Raw genomic sequence first — 22,697 nt, 5'->3', positions numbered from 1 at the left:
CCCTGGCAACTTAATGGCTGAACAGTCTTTTGCAAATCAACCCTTTATAGAACAGATGATAGGTCTGCAAATACAAGAGGGAGTCGCCAAAATGTTGGCTCCATGACAGCTTCACATGAGCACTGGACTGGAGCATAGCTGTTGCGCTTAATGTTTCCAGGGCAGGTCCATAGCTGGTGCAGATCTCTGTGTCCACGCTGACCTTGGGAGAGCGATGTTTATTTGTGCTGGTTAATGATCTAGCTGTCTGCCTCAGTAAGCAACTTCTTCTTTCAGTTTAGGATGAGTTTATGTGACCTGCTTTGTGTCTGTGAGAAATACAAAGGATTGATTCTCCTTTGTCGTGCGCTTGATATTAGAATTGAGAACATTTGAAAACACATTGCTGAGTTGGAACCCTAATTCATGTGGCTTTCCTGACAGCTTTTTTCATATTTCCAAAATCCTTTGAGTCTTTAATAAAAATTACACTAGATAAGACCACGAATGCAAGGCAACCCAAGTACCTAAAGCCAGATCTGATTAAATGGACTTAAATTTTCTTCTAGAAACTATTTCCAAGTCAGCTGGAGAGCAAGGATGACCATAATTAACAAATACTGTCGTACCAAAATAATGTGTCCTTTTCTTTAAAGGAGGAACACTGACAGTAACAGGGACATACTTGCTGGTGACATTCGCTCCAAATGTACCCCAAGAGCTCACAGCAAGACGAGTACAGAATTACTTAGTGAGCTGGCCTTTTTTGGTATATTTGGTGAGTATCTGCTTCATACTACTCCCTAAATGAGAAAAACTGGGGCTCTTGGGCTTTTTGCAGCATTATGAATTAGTGGCAGAAAAACTGCTCCTGAAGATAAATTGTGTTATTTTGATAGGAGAGATAGCAAGTCTCTGGGTCATCACACCCGTCCCCAAGCTGAAAATACGATGAACCAAAACACTCATGTGTTTTGAACTACATGCCAGGGGAAAATCACAGTTGTGCCAGATGGACAGGAATGGAAAGATTTTGGGGTTTGTTGGGCTTGAAGGAAAACCTGAATATTAGCACTGCTTATATTTCCTATATATGTGTTCGTGCCATGCTGTCTGCATGTACATCTAAGTTACAGTGCTTTTCTGGAATATGATGGACTTGTGCTTTTTGAAATTAGGCTATGTATGCATTTGGTCCTGCTTTTTTCTTTCATATCACAATCCGAACCTGAGTTTGAATTCAAATACAAAAATACCATTTTGATTAAAGTATCTGTATACAAACTTCAAATACCATACGTCTTCTTTGATGTATTTAATTAGCATCAGGAACAAGACCAGAGTGAGTAGGAGGAATTTCTCTCTCTCTCTTCCTCTGGAATGCTGAAAATTTGTTCCTTCAGCTGAATGTAAAAGACGCAATATATGAGCTTCAGCAGCAGCTACTTTTTTCCCAGTAAAGTGACTCACTTGGGATAGATGTTGGTGCCCAGGCTTGTCTCAGTAGGAAGCTCAGTTAGAAAGCCAATGAGTAGACAGTTTAAGAACCTTAATCTTTTAGCCAACCTGCAGACTTTAAATATATCTAACTATCCATGAGACTACTGATTAAGCAGAAAGTACGTGCTACCACAAAAAACGTTGATCCTCTTGCTCTATTTTTTGTGCATTTTAAAAGATGGTGATACAGCTCAATGGAAGAAATTAGTGATCATGTGGCACAAATCACAACATGCACTTTCAGTCAGGCAGTAGAGAGGCTTTAGAAGGCAATGCCCAAGAGTTGTGGGGTACTCAGTAAGGATAGGTTCAGCCTCAGCAAGAGCTTCAGCAAATCTATGTAACCTGTAAATCTATGTAATCTATGAGGGTGGCAGAGCACTGGAACAGGCTGCCCAGAGAGGTGGTGGAGTCTCCAATTCTGGAGACATTCAAAACCCGCCTGGATGCGTTCCTGTGCAACCTGCTCCAGGTGACCCTGCTCTGGCAGGGGGGTTGGACTAGATGATCTCCAGAGGTCCCTTCCAGCCCTAAGATTCTATGATTGTATGGTTCTATGACCCAGCAGAGGGGAAGGGACTTCTTTAGCAGGTGGTTCAGAACAAGGGGCTTGGTGTTCACTGGAGGACCCTCTCTCTTTCCTACTGATTATCCCCCTCTACCATACAGTTTCACCTGTAGATGCTAAAACAGCCTGGCATTTTAGGCACTGATTTTAAATTGCTGGGTCATCCTTTCATGTAGAGAAAGTTCCCCATCTGCACCCAGTGACACCAGAAATTTCTGTGCCATATGCTGTTCACTTTTTCTTAAAACCAACAGGTTGCTGGAAAAGAGCTTTTCCCCGTCTGAGGAGTTTTTGACCTTGTTTCAGGAAAAGTTAATAAGAACACAGTGTTTCAGGAAAAATTAATAAGAACACAGTTGAACGCCTAGGAAGACTGTGCCGTGTTCTTCTCAGGAGACATTATGGTGGTAGGTAGGTTGTAGGTAACCCCTGGACTTTCTTTCCCCTCTTGTCTCTTTTCCCTGCCTCAGCCAGCACCCAGTTCTAGATGTACAGTGTGGGTTGCAGGAAAGGATGGCGCAAGTACACAGCAAATCTTGTTGACTCAACAACATATCAAGCTTTATTTGTTCCTTCTGCTCCCTGGATTCATCTGTTTTGAGCTTCCTCTGTCCAAAGAAAAGGGAGGAGTGAAAGGCTCCACAAGAGACTCTGAGATACCAGCCTGATTATCCTGGTATGCTGCTGGAAGTTCAAGCAAACCCTGCTGTAAACATTCTTTTTGGGCAGGGAACTAGCTCTTCGTAATTGTTTGTAAAATGCTTAGCACAGCTTGGCTGCTGAGACGTAAAAAAGCGCAGCAGAAGTTGCAGAGTTTCCAGTATAAATATATAGCGAGGAGACAGTACAGCAGTTTAATGTAGTCCAACAGTCTTTCTAAAAGTAGCCCCAAAGTGTGGTTTGCTGAGAAATACAAAGCCCCAGTGGTACAAAATGTTCTGCGTGGGTGATAAACCATCCCCATGTGGCACTCCACTGGCATCAGAGGAGTTCTGCAGAAATAGCCTCTAGTTCCCACATGAGACAACTTTGAGTCACCTTTAGAGACTTTGCAGTAGCATAATCATGTCTGAACAAGAAAGACTATCCTATCTTGTTTTTTTTCTCTTTTGCTTATGTGCACTTTGAGTCACTACAGAAGACATCAATTATAGATGAAGCTCTTATGTTTCCCTAAACAGAAGCATAGTGAGTATTGGGTTGTTAATATTTAATCTCTGTAAAATCAGGCTCAAAGCATTTCTGCTTTTCCTTCAAAGTGCCTAGAAGACCCTCCTGGTTGATTGGTCCGTATGTTGCTGTGTATCTCAGAAAAAGAGTTGAGGCAGACAATGTGGTATTTTGTTTTGGTGCCTCCTGGTAATGCTTAGAAACATGGAAAACATCATGATTATAAAAAAATGTTGATGAGATGTGGGCTTGAGGAGACTTCAGTAGAGATTAGTTATAATAGCAAAAATGATTGTAAGCAGGCCAAGGTCCTTCAATTCCTCTAAACAGAATATGTGAAGCTGATATAATCTACGCAATTCCCATTCCTGGACTTTGTATTTAACACTACCACAGCTATCAACTATGAGAGCGAGCACTATTTTAGGTAATTCTCAGGAGACAATCGTAGGCAACAGCTGGGGCACCCCAGGTGGGTCCCTGTCTGCGTGAGGCTCTGGTAGGAGCCATGCACTCTCCTTGCAGCATGACTCAATGTGATGGCCTCTCCCATGTATTGTGATTAAAAGTGACCTGTTGGTGGGTCACCAAGTGGCAGAGAACCACGGAAGAATAGTTTGGCTGCTGGGCAGCACAAGGTGACAACTAATTGTTTGAATTTCATGCTTAGTGTGCGAGACTTGACAGAGCTGTACAAACTTAAATAACAGCCCTGAAAACCAAACATCAGCTTTTCCCCCAGGTTCAGCCGCAGGACTGCCATCTCTGGCACAACATCACTGCTGCTCTTGGGGCTTCCCGAGGAGGGAGAAGCAGCCAAGCACACAGTCCTGTGTGCCCCTTCCAGAGCTGCCATCAGGGACTCTTTTATGCCCTTTTGATGGTTTTGCCTGGCTGTTTCCTTTCAGAAGTGCGTCTTCTTGGTGGGTTTGTTTGCTTTTAAACAGGAGACCACTGGGGAGATTTATGGTAGCTTTAGGAAGAGAAGAGCTGATGGCAGGATGAGGACTGACAGAGGGTTGATGGACAGAGCCAGCAACAGTGACTTGGCTCAGTCGAGGCTGGTGGTGCTTGGCACTACCTGTCACTCTGGGGGTCAGTGTAAGGTGGAAGAGTGAATGGAGCACCAGAGGTGGTGTGATAGAGCGGTGTGAGCCAGCTACTGTCCCTGGGCTTGTTTTGGGATGATTGTTTTTGCGTAGTTTGAAATGTAAGTGACAGGGCAGATGATGGTGTTTCCCTCTATTGGCATTGCAATTAAAGTTGTCTAGGTGACATAAAACAAACCAATAACTGAGGTGTAGCTGGCTGCCTACAGTAGGGCTGTCTCATGCGTTTCTGCACACTCTGTGACAACCAGTCCAAGGGTCTGGGAGAGGTGATGTTTTGCACCGGGGGGGAAACACAACTCACAGTGCTGTGTCACCTGGTGCCATGGCCCCATCCCAGTCACACCATCCTGTGTGCCAGTCCTGAACTGGTGTGTCAGGGGGGAGTATACTTGGGACATCTCTGGAACATCTTTCTTAGCCTGGGTACCTTTCCATGTGGGGAATATTTATTTAGCACAGCTTTCTTCTATTCTGTTAGCAACTGTTCACTGTCAAAATAGCAACTGAAGCTATTTGAATACTGCTGTAGCTGCAGCCTGATAATGTGATATTCCCCTCTGGCCCTAAGATGTCTTTGCCAGTGACATGAAGACGGAAGCTGCTACCTTTACTTCTCCTTTTGAGTTTCCTCAAAACCCAGTTTTCCACAGGGAGGCCAAGATGAACTCACTTATCTGCAGATCTTAACATGACTTCTTCCTCGGTTCCTGATTTAGACATACCCAGTGTTTCGCTGTTGAATAAAGCTGGGGAGGCTGGCCAAGTTACTTACTGTGAGGCGGAGGCAAAGGCCTCTTTTCTACCAGCTGGTGCCCCAGCTTTCCCCTCGGGGTGCAAGCCTGGTGGGGAGGGAAGTTTCTCTGGAGGGAGATAAGACCAGTGCTCCACAAGAGATTGGAAAGATTATTAAACAAGGATTAGTCCAGGAATGCATTTTTTTAACCAACAGCAAAATGCTTTCCTAAATTCAACACAGTTAAAAAAAAAGTCTTTTTTTTTTTTAATCTTGCGATAAACATTTGACATAAAATCCAGATTTGTGTTTGTAATGTTCTGAGACGCAATTGTCTCTTGGTTGTCTTCGGGACCAAGGGATCAGTGTGAAGGTAAATAAAAAATGAATTAAGGCATAATTATGTTCTGTTCATATTTTTGAATGCTACTAAACTGGGAGAGGTGTGAGCGTGGTAGAAAATTTTAGTATGTAGCTGATGACTCTTCCCTGCTGCAGTCACTCTTCAAAATGAGGAATGGCCTATCTTACATTATACAACCGCTGCTGTAACTGTTCATTCACTTCTTTGGAAAGTTCATCAGCTCAACACCCAGGTCTTTTCAAGTCTAGTGCTGCCTTACGGTGACTGCTGGTTTAAGACTGGAGAAGCGTTATAAAACACAAATTGGTATGTTGGTGATGAAACCAAGGAGATAGACATGAAGTACTTCTATGACTTCTTTTGTTGGTAAAAAATGACAAAACCTGGATTCATTGATGATGACAATCTCACTTTCTATCTTATTTCCCCCATTTGATTACTTTCCAATATGCACAAATGAACTTCTCTTTCTTCTTGCTGTCTCCAAGGCTACCAGGCTTCTGAGCACCTCTCAGTGCAGAGGTCCATCATCCCTGCTCTTGTAACTGTTCTGGGCTTCATAGAAAGTTTTTGGGTTTTGCACTTGCGGTTTTCTTTAGGCGTAGAAGGGTATTTGGGCTGTGTGGGTAGGAGGGAGAATACCCATGCTTCTGAGATGGCAAAAGGCAGGAGGTACTAAGGGAATCTGCAAAGAGACACAGGAACAGCAAGTCAGTAAATTTAACTGTCTGCTATTTAGCTGTCAGATGTTCTTGAAGGAGCAAGTTTGGACCATGCACAGTATAGGTAAAGCTGCTTCAGCAGCTGCAGATGTCCTGCAGTGTGGTCTTCTACTGTGTCATTGAGCTTTTCAAGGTAAGCTCTTGACTGGTACCTGGGATTTGAGAACCACCACTGAAATAAATGTTTTCCTCCTTACAATGTATGGCAGAAATTTTGAAGAGAAGGACAGTGTTTGGGGGGATTTTTTTTAGTAGGACAGGGGAGAAGGGCAAAGAGGGTAGCAAAAATAAGCTTGCATCTCACAAAGAGTGACACTAGGAATACCACAGCTAGAAGGAGAGACTGCTCTTCCACCAGGTAAGTGCTTTACGCCATAGGAATTATAAACACAGTTTCTGTAAGAACTATTACTAATAAACATGGGTATCTTTGCTGTCACATTAAAAATGTCACCAGTGACAAAATATAGCTCGAAGTGCAAAATGAAAACCTAAAGAATAAGAAATGCTCAAAGTTTAACTCTTGCTATAATAGGAAAGATAAATGACAACAACTGTTCGATAGCTCAGTCAATTGGTAATAAGGTTAATTTTTAGCACAAGATGCTTAATAAAATAATTCTCCTCTGAACTCTTAGAGCAGAGAAAATGAATGTGACATCTCAAAGACTTTGAATGAAGCATTTATTACATAGTTTCACAGCTCTAACTTTCTTCCCTTTTATTTTCAGATCTTAGAAATTATAACATTCTGCATTCTCCTCTATTTTTACAAACAAAAGGCTGTGAAGCACATCGTGGTTTTGTTAATGATGGTAGCACTACTGGGTAAGAACATATTATTCACTTTAATGTCCCTGTCTGTTACTTGATAATTCCTTGTCACTCGGTCTCCCCATCTAGTTTAGATTAGGGTCGTTTCAAAGCAGCGTGCTGAAGGAGAATCGTTGAAACATTTCACGTGACTTTTACTGTGGTGTCTTTTTGAAGAGGAAAGCCGATTATGAAACATAGTTTCTATGCTTATTGCTGGCACTCTCTCTTTTTACAGATTTCCTAAAATTAATATGCTGTGTGCAATGGTATTCTGTAGCTTTTTTAAAACAATGCTTTATCTTTAGATCCTGGGAAAGGGGACTGTTTGAAATTTTGTTTTGGAGGGCAGGCTAGCCATGAAAATCAGTTCTTTAAAACAGAGCAGTTTAAGACCTTGTAAGCACTCTGTAAGCACATGCAGTGATATACTGTGACTGTACAGGAACTTTTCTTTGAATTATCTATGCCTGTTTGCACACCCAACATTTCATACTTTACCACCTTTCCAGAAACATAGCAAGAACTCAGTGGGCCACTGAAGCTTGCCTTTTGATTAACATTGCCGCAATCAATACCCAGGTCATCTTATCAGGCAGCTTTCAATAAAGTTAAACTTGAATCAGTTTTGAAAAATCTCAGGAGTCTATCTCTAAAGCTCCACCACTTACAGGGCTATATTAAGAATTTATTACCACCCTGTGTCTTCTGCCGTCCTTGCCTTGTCACTTCACCATGAAACCCTAATGGGACACCACATTTCTTTGGTTGAAGTGAAAGGTGCTTGAACTGTGCCATTGAAGTAAATGGTTATATTTTCACTGAGTTCAGTGGGTGCATGTATCAGTCTGCAAAGACCTATAACGCACATTTCTAATGGAGCCTTGGTCATGAGTCATCACTAATGGTCATGAGTCTTTTGATAAAATAGAATTTCACCAAAGTTTGCCAGTTACACAATTTGGATTTAACTGAATGTGAAAAACCCTCACAGATTTATTAACTGCCTTCCTTCAGATCCCTGACTGGTTTCTTACACAGCTGAAACGCTCAGACTTCCAGATCAACTTTTTCGTGACAGTCTTCCCATTTAAGTTTCCCAGCACTAGGAACATCAGGATCTGTAGCTCTCCGGAAGCCTTGAAGGATTTCCATGGTCCCTGCATAAAGCAGAGATGGAAGAGCCCCCAAAGCCTTAGCTTTAACTGTTTGACTGCTCTCGGTTTGGAGGAGTGAAGTGCGAGTCCAGCCAGACTCAGGTCCTAGCACGGAGCCTAGGAGCTTCAGCAGAGCTTCCTTGAGCTTCTCTTCAGCTTCTTACCCTCCCATGAGGAGCGTGAAGCACTGCATGCTCCTGAGAGACAAGCCAGGTCCAGCCTCCTTGTTGTATAGCTGGAAGCCTGGAGATCCCCAGATGGGCTTCTACACTTGACTGCTGCAGATCTGGGCAGACCCACCATGATGACTGCCCCAAGCAAGGTCAACACATGGCTCCGGGAGACCTGGGCCATTGAGCTGCGTAGCCCTGTGTGCTTCTTTTGCCATGGAGCCTGACAGCCCTGATGCCACCCGTGCCAAAGGGACGCATGGAGCTTCTGAACAGTGGCAGGGCTGCAAACCCATGCCGCAGCAGGCACTAACTGCAGTTTAGTGGTCAGGCTGCAATCAACCAAAAATAACAATTTCAGCTGGTGGCTGCTGACATTTTGGTGAGCATATGCAGCTTCAGGAAAAATGTGTCATTATTTCTGCTCTATTAAAAAAGACACAAACAAACAAATCCTGGTTCATGGGAACTTTTGAAATACTGACATTTCCCTCAAGCAGGAAACCCAGAACTGTGGCTGGCTCTGGTTCCCAGTCCTGGTGCCTGGCAGTCCCCACAAAGCTACACTTGGAGCCGCCTTCTTGCTCTCCGACCTTTCTGCTGAGCAAAGAGATGAGAGAGGGGCTGAGAGAGGTCCCAGCAGCTCTGCTCCCAGCCGTCTGGCACACGCACTGTCCCCAGAGAGCCCTGGCTGTGGGACGGGTGGACGAGGCTTGGGGTCTCCAAGCAGAAAATTCTCAGTTGCAGCTCATGGAAGGGGATTTCTGCGTTTTCTTATATCTGCACAGATACATTCCTGGTGGAGGGTTTGGAGAGATGTAAACGAAAGGTAGAACGGTTTCTTTAAAAAGAAGGCAGCCTTTGTGCTTCAATGGATATGAAAGCTACTTTCATTATGAAAAAAATACAGACGTGATTCTAAAATTTGCAAATGTTTTGCTTAGTAAAACTCTGCAAATTCATTTGGTGAGAATTACCTTACCTCATGTATATACTGGGGGTTATCATAAGTTTGGGGGGAAATATTTCAGATTAAAGTGGGATTTCTGAGTTTCCTGCCCTAACAGCTGGAAAGTGACATCATTTGTCACACTAGCCTCGCAGGGGGGTTATTCTATCAGAGATAGGAAAACCATTACCTAGGTTTTGAAATTTATTCCAGGGCTACTTTAAGAAAAAAGATCATTCAGCTTTTCAAAAAACCCAACCCAAACAAACAAACAAAAAACCCCTGATGCTTTCTTTTTTGCTTTGTTAAAATAATAAGGGATGGAAACTGCCCTTTCGTCAGAAACAAGTTTTCACCAATCTTTACCTTTAGTTGGACAATTCAAACTACTAATTTTTACCTGTAAGTGTTCTTTTAAAATAGTAACTGCCCCACATTAGAGTGCAAATCTCAATTTTTATGTAGGCTGCTTGTTGGGTCTTGAGTGTATTTTTTGGCTTTTTGTCATACCATTAGCATGACTGCAGGCCAGGGTTTGACCTCCTCTGCTCACTTTTACTGCTAGGTTTGTTAAACCGCTCCACCTATTTCCATTACAGAGCAAGAAGTACTAGGTGGAAAGGTTGTCATGAAAACAGGATCATCACAAGATGTATGCAACTCCTAAACTCCCCCTGAACTTTTGGACTTGCTGTAAGAAAAATGCTTGCAATCAAAACCACAGACTTGAATCTATTCTCCTTCCCCCACCTTTTCTCCCAAGCCTTGGCCTGAACTTTTTGCACAGTGCAGCTCCTCTTGCCAATCTGAATTTTGCAGTTACAGGAGGATGAATCAGACCACCGAAATCCAACACTGGGAGAGGCTGGAACTGGATCCCAGCTGGGGGACAGTGCTCCTGACGATTAATTACCTTTTTTTCAAAGGTCATCTCCACACCCTGACTCGTCTTATCATTTTTTGTTTCTTTTGAATTTGGTACATTTTACTTGCAGGAATCACAGCATACTTGCGTTAGCTTCAACAAAGAGCGCACTGCAAAAGGAAATCTAAAGTAATTCTTAGCTGAACTGTCAGTCCCTTTTCTAGAAGATGTATATTGCAAGACTTCTCTGAACTGGCGACATGTATTAAAACCATTGCCTGCCTTCTGAGATTTGTTTGTGGTGATGCAATGACAGTGACTAAATGGATTGAAAACAAACTACTAAAATATTCTATTCAATGGGCTAAATCCAGTAATGGTCTTAAGAGCCTGGCCCCTGAAATGAAACACAGACCCCTGTGTTGGTTGACTGCCCCCTGTACAAAACCAGTGGGGGGCTTCGTGATGCGACCCCAAAAGTCGTCTGTGGCCAGCTTTAGCTATTTCCCACCTCAGCAGAGAAACCCTGAGGGTGAGGAGTTATTTTAGGCTGCTGGTATCGTGTGCAGGCTGCTATTAGGAGGTGTCCCAGCTACTTTGAGCAGATAGCGAGACTTCTCAGACCTCCCTGAATAATGCAACATGAGCTCCAAATTAGCAGCTGGAGGATAAAGTATGTCTGAAAGACGTGGAGTCTGTTGTACCACCACCATCTGGTAGTCCAGTGTTTAGGATCTGCCCAGCAATGGGAAATGGATCCAGTTCTTTCTTCTACCTGAGCTTAACCTCTCTCACACATGCACACAGAGTCCTACCTTGCAAGATTTTATCTGACGCTAACCTCAGTTACCTGGTTGAAAATGGGGAAACTTTGGTAGGTGCAGGGTTGCTGCAGACCTCAGTGCTACGAGAACTTGCAAGGGAAAACACAAAGCACACATGGAGTTAAGGCCACTCTGAATTTAGGCAGTAACTTAGTGAGCATTTGTAAAATCAAACGCTTGGCTTTAGGTGCCCAAATCCTGCCACAGTGTGTCTTTAGGTGATCAGCTCTGTGGCTCTGACCTGGCACCTTGTCCTCCCTCCTGGATGCTCTGAGGTCCCTGCTGTGAATCCTGCCCCGCTAATCTCTCCCTTTCCCTTTCAGCATCGCTGACTGTCATTGCTGTGAAGGCTGTGGCCAGCATGATAACACTCTCTGCAAAGGGGAAAATGCAGCTAACTTATCCAGTTTTCTATATCATGATTGTTTTAATGGCAACTTCTTGTGCTTTCCAAGTCAAGTAAGTGAGTTTCTACTCATCTCCTAACATTTGTACCCATTTATCTGTTTTTTTTCAGTACTGATATCGACTCCAGATCCAAGTTGCACTTAAAGGCAACAAATTCCTAGCAGAGCCTTGGCAGATGCACGAATTGCCTACAGCTGATTGTGTTGTTTATTTAGGCTTTATTTCTCAGTTTATAATTGATTAATTACACAGATGCTACCTCATGTCATTATCACCTTATACAAGGTCTTACCAATTTTAGTTCTAGTTTTGGCACAGGTTTTGAACTCATGAAATTAAATTTATGTTTATGTAATATATTTTTTTGTTACTTTTAGCAACCTTCATTGCTGAATAACCAAATGGCCGTGTTTACCCTCATTGTGCATGTTTTCCCTAGCTTATGTCACCCATCAGACCAAAAAATAGAGCTTACCCCAACTTTCTCCCTGCCTCTGTTAAATCTGCATGTTGCGCTTTGCTACCCTGTATGTCTGTACCTTTTTGGGAAATAGTTAACTTTTGGTGAGCAGGGGACATGTGAGTTTTGCCTGCTGGCCTCTGGCCTGTTAAGTGATTGTTTTATGCTGCCTTCGCAGATTGCTGGGGGTGGCAGCATGGTAAAATATGACTTGCAGCTGAACAGAGAGTCCATTCCCTTTATGCCGGTCCCTCTGCTTCAGGTGCTGATAGCATCATTCAGTAATCTCATCTAGACTGCTCCAGTGCGAATCTGAGTGTTTACTTGCATGATTTTTTTCCAGTAGAAGAGCCAACCCAGCTTTCTCGTGGCAGAACATACCATTCCCATGTGGAATCAGAAAGTCCATGCGTTATTATGCAGTGACTCTCCATGGCTGACTCAAGAACTCCCCTGTAACAGATTATAGACTGATTTACATCCAGCTTGTCTTCGCTGGGAGAACAGCTCAGGGCATTTAAAATAGGAAATAAAAACTTGGTGAATAGGAAGCTGCTGAATTAACCTCTCCGTCTTGGCAGTTTTTTATTTCTTTCATTTGCTGGGTCAAAATTAAAACAGAAGTGAAATGTGCCCATTTCATTCCCTGGGCTCTTTTGCTCCCTGTGTCTCTTTCTGCCTTCTCTGTTGGACACGTTTTCTAACAGACACAGTGTTGTCAGTCTAAATTTTTCATTTTATTTGTTTCCTCTCTTATTTTATTGGACTGTTGTGTGTTAGCTCAGAACAGCCTGTGCTGCAACATCCTCCTGGATTCAATGCTAGGCCTTGGTATCACTGTTTTAGTCCCTGTGACCAAGTTTGTTGCAAATGGGAGAAAATAATGAGGTGTTTTCAATGACTTCAAAATCCTGACTATCCTGTGGATATGTAGGATTTCTTTATTTTTAAAGCACCATGGAGACTGTTCAACAGTTGCTAAAATAACCATGCAATTACTTTAATGGCTAAAACAGATCCAAGCTTGGATTTTTACTGTGCACATGTATTGTACCAGTGAAACATTTAAGTGTGGTTCTTTTTATAGGTTTTGAACACACTCTGCAGCCTCCTGATTTTTCTCTTTTGGTCTGAAATGTACCGTTCACATAACAGAGTATCTACCAGTGCATCCGAGAGTTCACACTCATGATTCATCACCCTGTGTGTAAATGTTGATAGCTCTGGTCTCTGTACGAGTGGGTTAATTGTTTTGCTTTTTTCATCATCTGATGAAGACTGGGTGGGCTTCTCCATGGCCAGTGTCTTAGTCCTGCAGGTTTGTGTGCAGTGTACGCTCCTGCACACTCTTGCTCATGATTCTGGTGAGGGTTTGTGTTGCCTTTCTGAGGAACACAGCAGAGAGTTTCCAACCCAAGGAGCACATGCTTGGAGCCACCTTCCTGGACTTTCCCGGCAGGACAGAGTGTGACTGGGGTATGATTGCATGGATAAACACACAAATATGTGTTTTAGCCAAGTTGGATTGAGCAGTAGCAGCAATGTGGACTTCAGTAAAGTGAAACGGTTCCTACGAGGACTTGCGTGTTCATGTCCGTGCTGGAAATATACCCTTACACAACCTGTTTAAATTAGAGCAACTTGTCCCTGGCTGCTCGCAGGCAGCACTGCTTCCAAGAACCAATGCAGACCATAAGCAGTAATACCCTAGCATTCCTCCCTTATCTGTGGCAGACAAAATTTTTCCAACAGTGCTTCAAAGGACTCTCCAATGACAGCCTATGGCCAGAAGAATCCACAGCAACCTTCTTGCTTTCACCTATTTGTTTGTACTCTGCAGAGTCAAACCCAGAAGGTAAATTCAACAGACATATGCATCTGTGCAGGGCTACTTGCTATTGTGGTAAGAAATGGTCACACTTATTGTTAAGCTGACATAAAGTGGCTTAACCTGACTTAAAGTGCAATGAACCTCCTGTAGGCACGAGGTGCAATAACACTTGTCTTCCAGGTTCTTGAATCAAGCAATGCATCTGTATGAAGCGACAGCAGTTGTGCCCATTAATTTTGTGTTCTTCACCACCAGTGCCATCATTTCAGGTTTGTTTCTGGCCTTCTGCCTCTACAGAATGATTTTCTAAACGTCAGGTTTTCAAGAATAACTGCCTGTGAACAGGAACAAAAACCAGTCATGTTTATCTTCGCAAAAAGAAGTTTTCCCTAAGAGACAGGTGTTTAAGTTCTGAAAAATGAATAAGTTCCCAACTTTCGAAGCAAAATAAAAATAATAAAATTCTAGCATTTCCAGAATTTATACATACAGTTTACTGTGCATTGCTGGCTTACTAGAAGTACCTGCATTTATCCTAGCTTCATCTTGATGGCCAGCAAATGCATTTACCATGTGCACACCAGCCTCTCCATATCCGAACTGGTAGAGTAATTTTAACAGCCTGGCAAACTACTCAAATGACAACCAGCTGTGCTTCGTAGTAGTTAGTGTATGTTCAGTTTCAGAAGGTGGAATTCTAGGTTAAGTGAAGGAACTAAAATGACTCCAAAGACCTTTTAAGCATTTAACATTTTATTCTGGGTGAGAACTTCGAACTCGGTGCTGTTAAAGAGGGACTGCAAATCTTGGGAATGATGTGCAGCGTAATAACATGAGCAGGGAGGACGACTAAGATGCTGTATCAGCAATGAGCCAAAATAATCATGTTGTTAGAACATTTATGACTCATTTTAACACACACTGGGGGCTTTCCTGTCATTGCTGTGCCGGAGTTTCTCATGCAGAGCTGCCATTAATGAGAAGGAGAGTTAGCTTCACGCACAGATTGCCTCAGCACCTGTGTTAGAAGAGACCTACACTTTGTGACTGAGAGGAGACTTGTGCCAAAAGGGGGTTGCATTCTTGTGACCATATGGGGAATTTGGCCTTGGGCTGCTTTAAAAGATCAAGTACCTATTCAGGAATGGCTTAATAGCTTTGAGAATGGATACACATGCATTTGCACCAGGTTAGTCAAACCAGCGGAGGGCTTAGAAGAACAACCTCTGCTGAATCTTTCTGGGCTGCTCGTAGAAGACACCTCGTCTCATGATTCCCTCATCCCAAGTTACAGCCTTTGAAGATACAGTCACACTTCAGCTGCACTGGTTCACGCTCTGCCGTTTCTAAGCAAAACTATGCTCATCAGTGGTTTAAAGCTAATATACTTGGCTGTGAGTTAGGGCAGCTGAGAGCCAGATATACATCTGGTTCTGTCACCTCCACTGCGGAGGTGCTAATTCCTGGAAGAGGGGTGACCAGAAAGAGCTAGTGATCCCTTCAGCTAGAAAGATTTGGCAAACTTGGCTGCTGGAACTCTTAACTTGATGTAAACATCAGGGACACAGCTAGTTATCAAAAACCTGTTCCCAGTTGGAGTTAAGATGTCCACATGGTCTATTGGAGTGGCTTAACTAAATCCATGAAGAGCCTGTTAGCTATATTGCTATGACTCTGTTTGTGAATAAGACCCTGAGTTTGACCTGCATAAAAACTGTTGCTGACAGTGCAAAAAATACCTGCATCTGTGCAGTTACTAACACAGCACATGCTTCAACCTGATAGACTAAATCTTCTCCAGTCCCATGCAGTATCTTGAGAAAGCCTAGGTAACGGAATATGGGCACATAAAGTGAACCCATCACAATGTGTATTAATACCTTATTTGGGATTTTTTTTTTTGCTCCGTTTGAGCATGACACTGTTCCTGACCCTCCCAGCTGTAATTCATATCACTTGGAAGCCAGTCAAGGTCTGCAATTCTTGTTTCTGTCACATTCCAGGGGTCATATTTTATCAGGAATTCCAAAGTGCGGCTTTGCTGAGCGTGTTCATGTTTCTGTTCGGGTAAGTGTATCGGCCTAAAATCTGCACTAACGTTTGCATTGAAACAGCATTGCCTTGTGGAATCCCTCCTTTTCTCAGTAAGAAGAAACCTGTCTTGTTATTAAAGTATTATGGAATAGCCATTATAGTAGGATAAAAAAACATTAAAGGAAAGATTGATGTCTGTGCCTTGGGAGTTTGGAGGCTGGTTTTGAATCCAAATATGTAAAAATGTGAGACACTTATGAACTACTAATCTCATGACAGAATGAAAAAACAGCAGCATGTGTTCCTCCAGCAGGAAGGAGAAATCACTGCTCTCCACCAAAGATCATGTTATAGGGGGTGCTTTTACAACTGCGAGAAATCTCCTCCCATCTCACCTTCCACTTGCGTGTCCGGAGGGTCTTTGCTGCCCCTGGGCATGGGCAATTACAGGAGTTACTTGCCTATAAGGCAGTAGTAGAATATCTCTCCCTTATCCTCCTCTGCCAAGGAAGACACAGCATCCCTGTGGAAGAGTTCAGAGCATGCTAAGAAGCTGTTAACAATAAATGTTTGAAGAAGGGTCTAGGTGTTGTGAGAGCAGAAAATTTCTCCTGGCTACCCGCACTGTAACAACTCTGGGGACAGGTGACAGTTACTTGTTAACGGGTGTGACATGGTTAAAAGCATCTCCTAGAACTGCTAGGGGTGTCTTGCCACAATGCCGATAACTACAGACCTCTTTGTGCTTGGCAGTCGGACCAGAGTAGGTGCACACAACTACTATTCTGTTTGACTGCAGGAAAAGTGACAGAAGACGGAGATGAGCAAATTCAACCCATGTATTTGGCAGGCAGGAATTAGTGGTTGTGTGTCCAACATAGAGTGGATAGAAGATTTATCCAAGCATAGCAGTTTCTCATCACTCCTGGCTTACAGCTTGCCCCTGAGACACACAGTCAAACGAGAAAAACAACAGAGATGTTGATTGTCTGCAGCTAGACTGAGTTGTTAATGAAATTGCAAATGCTAGAATGCTAGCTTAGATGCTCTGCGAAGATTTGCTCAGGGATTCAAATGTTGCGGTCTCACACTCACAGGCATTTGATTAGGTATATATTGCTGAAAGTGTAATTTTGCCTGCAGAGCCTTTGGAACTGATAATAAAGCTTCAGGAGGCAAAAAATAGACTGAAAGGGAGCCCAAGATGAATTTATAGAGCTGCCAGGAAGAAAAGTTTCTCTATAAACTGAGCAGCTTGGATTTGGAAGTGCTTGAAAAAGCAACATGGAAAGACATTCTCATCTCAGATGCAGTGAACTGTTTCTAATGATACTGTGCCACTGTTATTTTGCAGGTGTCTCCTATCTTTCCTTGGTGTATTTGTAATTGCAAGAAATAAGAGAGAGGAGCATTTACAAATTCCTTTTATTGACTGTGGACTTATTCCTGGTAAGTAGGGCTTTTTTCTGTCTCTGTTTAAAAATGAGGTATCAGATAATGGGATGACCTAGGAGAGTTGAGTCACAAATGTGTTCTAGTCATATTTAATAAATATACTGTTCCCTTAATTTCTATTCCTGTTCCCAACAGATTTTTCAAAGAATTTTTCAGAGTTTTTCCAAGCTATTGTTACAACCAGTCAAATGAAAACAATGATTATTGGAGCAAAGAATGTTTAAATGATGGATTGGTGGGGGATTTGTTTTATTAAAATTCTTCACAGAGTTGTTGTTTTTCCCTTCTCTCACCCCATTTCCTTAGGAAAAAAATTGACAGGCAAAATACAACCAGATTCTCGCAGTTCACGCTATGGCACTTTGAATAATGAAGACGACTCGGTGAAAAGTCAAAGCTGAAAGAAGAAAGCACCTTACATGCCAATTAACAGGAGGAACAGCACTGGAACAAGGATGAGCAGCACCTTTTTGTTGAACATATTCAAGCATTAGTTGAACCCCTGTGTGTTGATGAGTCACAGCGTTATTTAATCCTACTTAATTTATCCCATGGCTGTCCCAAATGTGTTCTGAAGATAAAGGAAGCCTTAAGAAAAACTAAATAACCATTAAAGAAATGGAACATTCTTCTAGTATTATTGCCTCTTGGGGATATTTTTAGAGTCTTAATTGCCTTGAAATGCAAATAGGCACAGAACAGGTTTATAAAAATTCCTCTTTGAAGCCCCCCAGATCTGTGTAGATGCTTAAAGACAAAGGTTAGAAATGAGGAGAATTTTCATAAATAACTTCAAAGTATTCTGCTATATGTATAAAACTTAAAAAACCCTGATCCTTCCTGTTCAAGAATCAACACTGTGGGCATATATACAGTATACACAAACATATACACACAAAGTGTTTTATATTATGTGTGGAGGGAAAATCCTGACTACCTTCTGCCATCAGACTAATTCTCTTCTCTTCCAAGGAAATAAATACTTGTGTGAGGAGTGGGAAGGAAGAGAGCAGTTGCCACAAACACAGGCACGTGAGCGCACACACACACACACACACACATTTGTGGTGCCCAGTGAAGGCAGCGCTAGGGAGCCACGCTTGATATTTTACATTGTCCCAGGAGGTTCCTCTGCACTGGGCTAGGCTATACTAGCTGTTAGTATAACATAGCCTGAGGTTTAGCCTCTGTTTTCAGGAAAACAAGGTTTTAGTTAAGAAAGTGCAAAGCTCTCCAGAGGGAATGGGGTACCAGGCTCCCTCCCTTGGTGCGTCTTGGAAAAATATTCCTAAAAAAGAACAGTAGGGAAACTCCTGCCTCCTTCCTAAATGCTGGTAATCCTGGATGAGGAAAGGTTGTAGAAAAACAGGATCACAAAAAGTCGCAGCAACAGTACAATTTTTCGTTCATTAGACAGTAGTGTCCCCCACTGATTTGAAGAGCCAGCAGCAATGGGAACCATGGCAATACGGGCTCTGTGTTCAGGTCTGGGAGGTCTCGCTGCCCCTCAGTCCCAGCCTCCCAGCAAGAAAGCTTCTTCTGGGAATTCGCCGTGGGTCCATTTACCACTGCCTGGCTGCGCTGATCCACCTCAGCCGACACAGTGGGGGTCAGACACCTCCTCTGCAGAAACAAGTGCAAGTGCTCTTGAAAAGTCTTTACATCTTGGACAAGATACTTTTAGGTTTGAATTAATCCGCAGTAATGGATAGGGGCCATAGGCTCTGTGTATTCTGTTTCAGTGACATATGAGGAAATGACGTCTCATTTTTTTCCTGAAAACTTGTTTATTTCATTTTAAAATAGGTACAGCTGAAGATCCAAAACACAATTTCATTTCAAACCCTACAAAGGGCACAAAGAGCTGCAGTTTTTCCTACGCAGCAATGTCCTGGGAGCCAGGGTGCAGGGCTGGGGGTTGTGAAGTTGTTTTCCAGCGTGGATCTTTTCCAGCTGGCACAGGACAAGACTCTGTGTCTGCACCTTACTTGTACCAGCTGCCTGGCCGTGGCCTTCCTTTCCCCTCTTACAGCTTGAGTTCAAGTTTCTAAAGCTTAAAATAACAACAAAAAAAGCACATTCTTTTTGTATGCTTTCTCCAGGGAATAAGGGCATGCCTCTATCTCTCTTTTGCAAGGCAAATTTAAGTCACTTTCGAAGTCTCAAGTGAGAGCGTGTGTTAAAGATGGAAATAGGAGGCCAACAGTTTTTCATTCTGTGGCCCCAGAAACAAATGTGTGAAAGGATTTGGTTTTGTTTCTTTTTTAAATGATTGGCCTTGAGCATCTTTCTGAAATCTGTTTCCAAGATTCAGGAGGGCTGGAGGAGATAATAAGGGTTACCAGGTATAGGATTTTCTCTTTAAAGCAGGAAATAAAATGTAAATATCTGTGGCAAAAGTTATTACTTATTTTAAACTACTGTATTTCTTCTTGAACAACGCTTCTTTTCTTCCTATGGGTTTATAAAAAAATTATAAGGGTTAAAAGGTTTTCTGTAAACTTGAATGTAATTGAAATTAATTTATGGAGCAAAACACTGATGGGAATTATGTGTAATTAAAATTTGTGATTTGACATGATTTTTGAGATGTGAGCATGTTCCAACAAATTAATGTATTACAAGATTGGAAGAACTCAGAGATGAGAATTCACTACTGCTCTGCCAAGAAAGGGACATAATTTGTTTCAAGAACCAGTTTCTAATCAATATAATTTTCAGATTCTGCTGGCGATATTTAGGTTGCAAACACCACACGCAAATGCCTGCTAAAAGAAAAGCCTTTTCGCTGGAATACAAAAAAGTCTCTGGAGCTCTTCTCTAATAATGAGTTATTTTCTTGCGATGTTTTTCCTGACATCAAAAATGTGGGCCAGATATAAAGCTGCAAAACTTGCACCTGCAGACTGAAATCTCTTGAACAGATCTTCCCCAGCATCTGAGGAAACCAAACCGCGGGAAGGCGGGGTGGGCAGGCAGCGGCTCACGTGGTCCCCCAGGCTCCAGCTTGGGATTTTTGACAGACCAGAACCAGCAGGACTCGTTTAGTGCTTGTTCCACTGCTGGTCACGCTGCGGTAAGAGATGAAGTATTAACTGGCCATGGGCCTGGAAATGGGAGCTCTGGATTAGAGCAAGGCTGTTTAGTTTTTGCCATAAAATATCAGGCTGGATTTACCAAATGGTTTCAGCTGGCAAAAATTAAATGAATTTTGGACTGGATTTGTATTTTTGCCCATGATAGGGGCCTGGCATTCACCTGGTAGGCTTATTGCCTGCTCCTTGCTACAACCCAGCTTTTGGTGGCCTCCTGTTTTGCGTGTGAGGGCACTGGTCACCTAAAACCAAAGGAAAGAGGTCGGACATCATAGGAGCTTGAGCTTCTGTGCTTTGAAGCTGAAGTTCCAATACCTGGAGAGCTGCTTGAACGGTTCAGTGCTGCTCAAAGTCTTATCCTCTTTTTCCCAGCTGCGAGGTCCTGCATGGCCCGTGGCTCTCTCTGAGCCGGTTCAGCTCATTCATCCCCCAGAAATCGTCTGCTTTCTTCTCCTTGTTGAGTTGGCTCCCTGAGCTGAGCCAACCAGGCTGACTGGAGCGTTTGGTGGGAAGGAGGGGAAAAGGAGGAGAGGGAGTGAGGCCTCTCTTCTTTAGGGGGAAGTATTACATTAGTTCTCTCCTTCTGAGGAGCTTCACCATACAGCAAGCATCCTGCTAAGCTTACTCCTCATGTGTCACCATGGCCCAAATGCAGCAGTTATGAACCTCTTGAAGCATTTTAAAGGGTCTGACTCCTGAAGCAAAACCCTGAGCCAGACTCCCTGGGCTGCGCATAGCTAAGTGCTGAGTGGCTCCACATGGGTGCTAAGACAGGCATCTTGTGGCACAACGAGTGCCCTAAGGTCAGCTAGAAGCCTGGACATGTGTCTGACTGTGCAACTTGTTCTAAGGATCGATTTTTTTCTTTCCCTTGACTGTTTGTTATGAGGTGCATGAACAGCCCTGGAAGGATGGACTGGGTCTTCTGAACTCAAAATGGTCTGCCCTTGCGATCGCTCCTTCCAACCCACTTTATGCAGGAGCGTTGGTTATTTGCAGAGAAAAACGTTGACTCTGATAACACTGAGGTGCAGAAGTTTAGACTGAGCTGTCTTTCAGTTTACCCTTTTGTTACCATCCTCTGAGACTTGGCCTTTTTCTTGTTTAGATTTGTTTGTTTATTCCATTTGGAGAAATCAGCTGGACTGTGTTAGCAACTAGCCCAAAGAGAGAGAGCCTAATTACCATAATTATTATTGGAGGCCCAAGCTGGAAGATATACAACCTGAGGCCACTTCAGGAGAAAGAGATAATGTTTAGTGCTCTGGATTCTCAGGAGCTTGAGAAATCGTGCGTTTGAAATGTTTCTGAGTTCTGGGATAGAATTAGGGACATCAGTGAATAAATTTCATATATTCCATATAATTTTGTATGTGGTTTTAGTTTAGCTTGGCTTTTTTTTTTTTTTTAACTGATTTAGGAGTGAGGGATGACTATTCTCTGCCTAGAGAAGCAGAGAGGAAATTAGACATTCCCTTGGCAGATAGGAGATGTTTCAGCCTTTTAAAGCTGTGAGAAGTGTAGAGGCACCTTCCAAGCACCCTGGCCGAAGTAACCATTGACCTATACAAGGAGGCAGCACTGACTAATACATCGCTACACGTTAAGCAGTCATGACCATTTAGAAAGGATGCTTGTCTTCTTATCATGTGTTAGATCTTTTCAGAGCACATGTAGCTGATCCGTCCCCTTAGGCTGCACATAAATGTATTTTTGAAACATTCTGAACTGGTTTCTGGGGTCTGGGCGCCTTGAGCATCCTATTGATGCCTCTTTGGCACGTACTGTCTCGCATGCAGAGCTCTTGCCAGGTCTTCCCTGTGTGGAAATTAGACCGTGTGGTGGGTACATACCAAAGTCTTACTCTGATAAGAAGATTCAGTATTGCCAGGGCATTTCCCTTGACCTGGGAAGTGTTTATGTAGTGCCCTAAAAGGAAGTTGCACAAACCTACAGCCTTTGATTATGTTCCCTTTACTTTGTGATTGGCACTGGAGTAAACAAGGGTAATTTTGGGTGTCCACAGAAGCAGAATTATTGGAACTTCCAGGCACAACCGACGGACCCTAAATAAAGAGTTAAGTGGCTGCTGAGTACGTTTCTTATTTAATCTAAATCCTCATTTTTCAGTTAGGCCTCTAAAGTTTGTCCAAGCCTTTCAGGGAGAAAGTGCATTTAATAGCATAAATCTGCAGTAGCATTGTGACTGCTGATGGACTTGGGCATCAGTGTCAGGGGACTTCATGTCAGTTCACAAGGTAACGATGAGGGCGATGGCGTTCAGCAGCTGAATCAGAAATGTATCATGGTGGCACGAGAAATTTGCATGAACACAGAGGGGATGACTAATATATAGTGGTTTCCTGGACTCCTTGTTGACAGCGTCAACAAGGCATTTGTTGACAGTTTTCAAAGTAGAGCTGCTGTAAAGGAATGATTAGACGGGTGGTTCTAACATGACTGTTTTACATGAAGTCAATGTATCACT

The 22,697-nt window shown here is 42.9% G+C and overlaps 1 protein-coding gene across 1 annotated transcript in view; it reads left to right on the top strand.

The window, feature by feature from the left end:
* NIPAL2 (NIPA like domain containing 2) overlaps positions 1 to 19,644 on the top strand; it is a 52,459-nt gene extending 32,815 nt beyond the window's left edge. The window contains 7 exon segments of the mRNA XM_074577508.1: positions 636 to 757; positions 6,880 to 6,976; positions 11,250 to 11,385; positions 13,806 to 13,894; positions 15,629 to 15,692; positions 17,014 to 17,108; positions 17,421 to 19,644. Coding sequence (XP_074433609.1) covers positions 636 to 757; positions 6,880 to 6,976; positions 11,250 to 11,385; positions 13,806 to 13,894; positions 15,629 to 15,692; positions 17,014 to 17,108; positions 17,421 to 17,515 — 698 coding nt within the window. The 3' untranslated portion in view covers positions 17,516 to 19,644.
* Positions 19,645 to 22,697: the final 3,053 nt, after the last annotated feature.

This window comes from Larus michahellis, chromosome 2, assembly GCF_964199755.1.
Source record: "Larus michahellis chromosome 2, bLarMic1.1, whole genome shotgun sequence".
NCBI classification, from domain to species: Eukaryota; Metazoa; Chordata; class Aves; order Charadriiformes; family Laridae; genus Larus; species Larus michahellis.
This window is presented reverse-complemented; position numbering and strand designations above follow the sequence as displayed.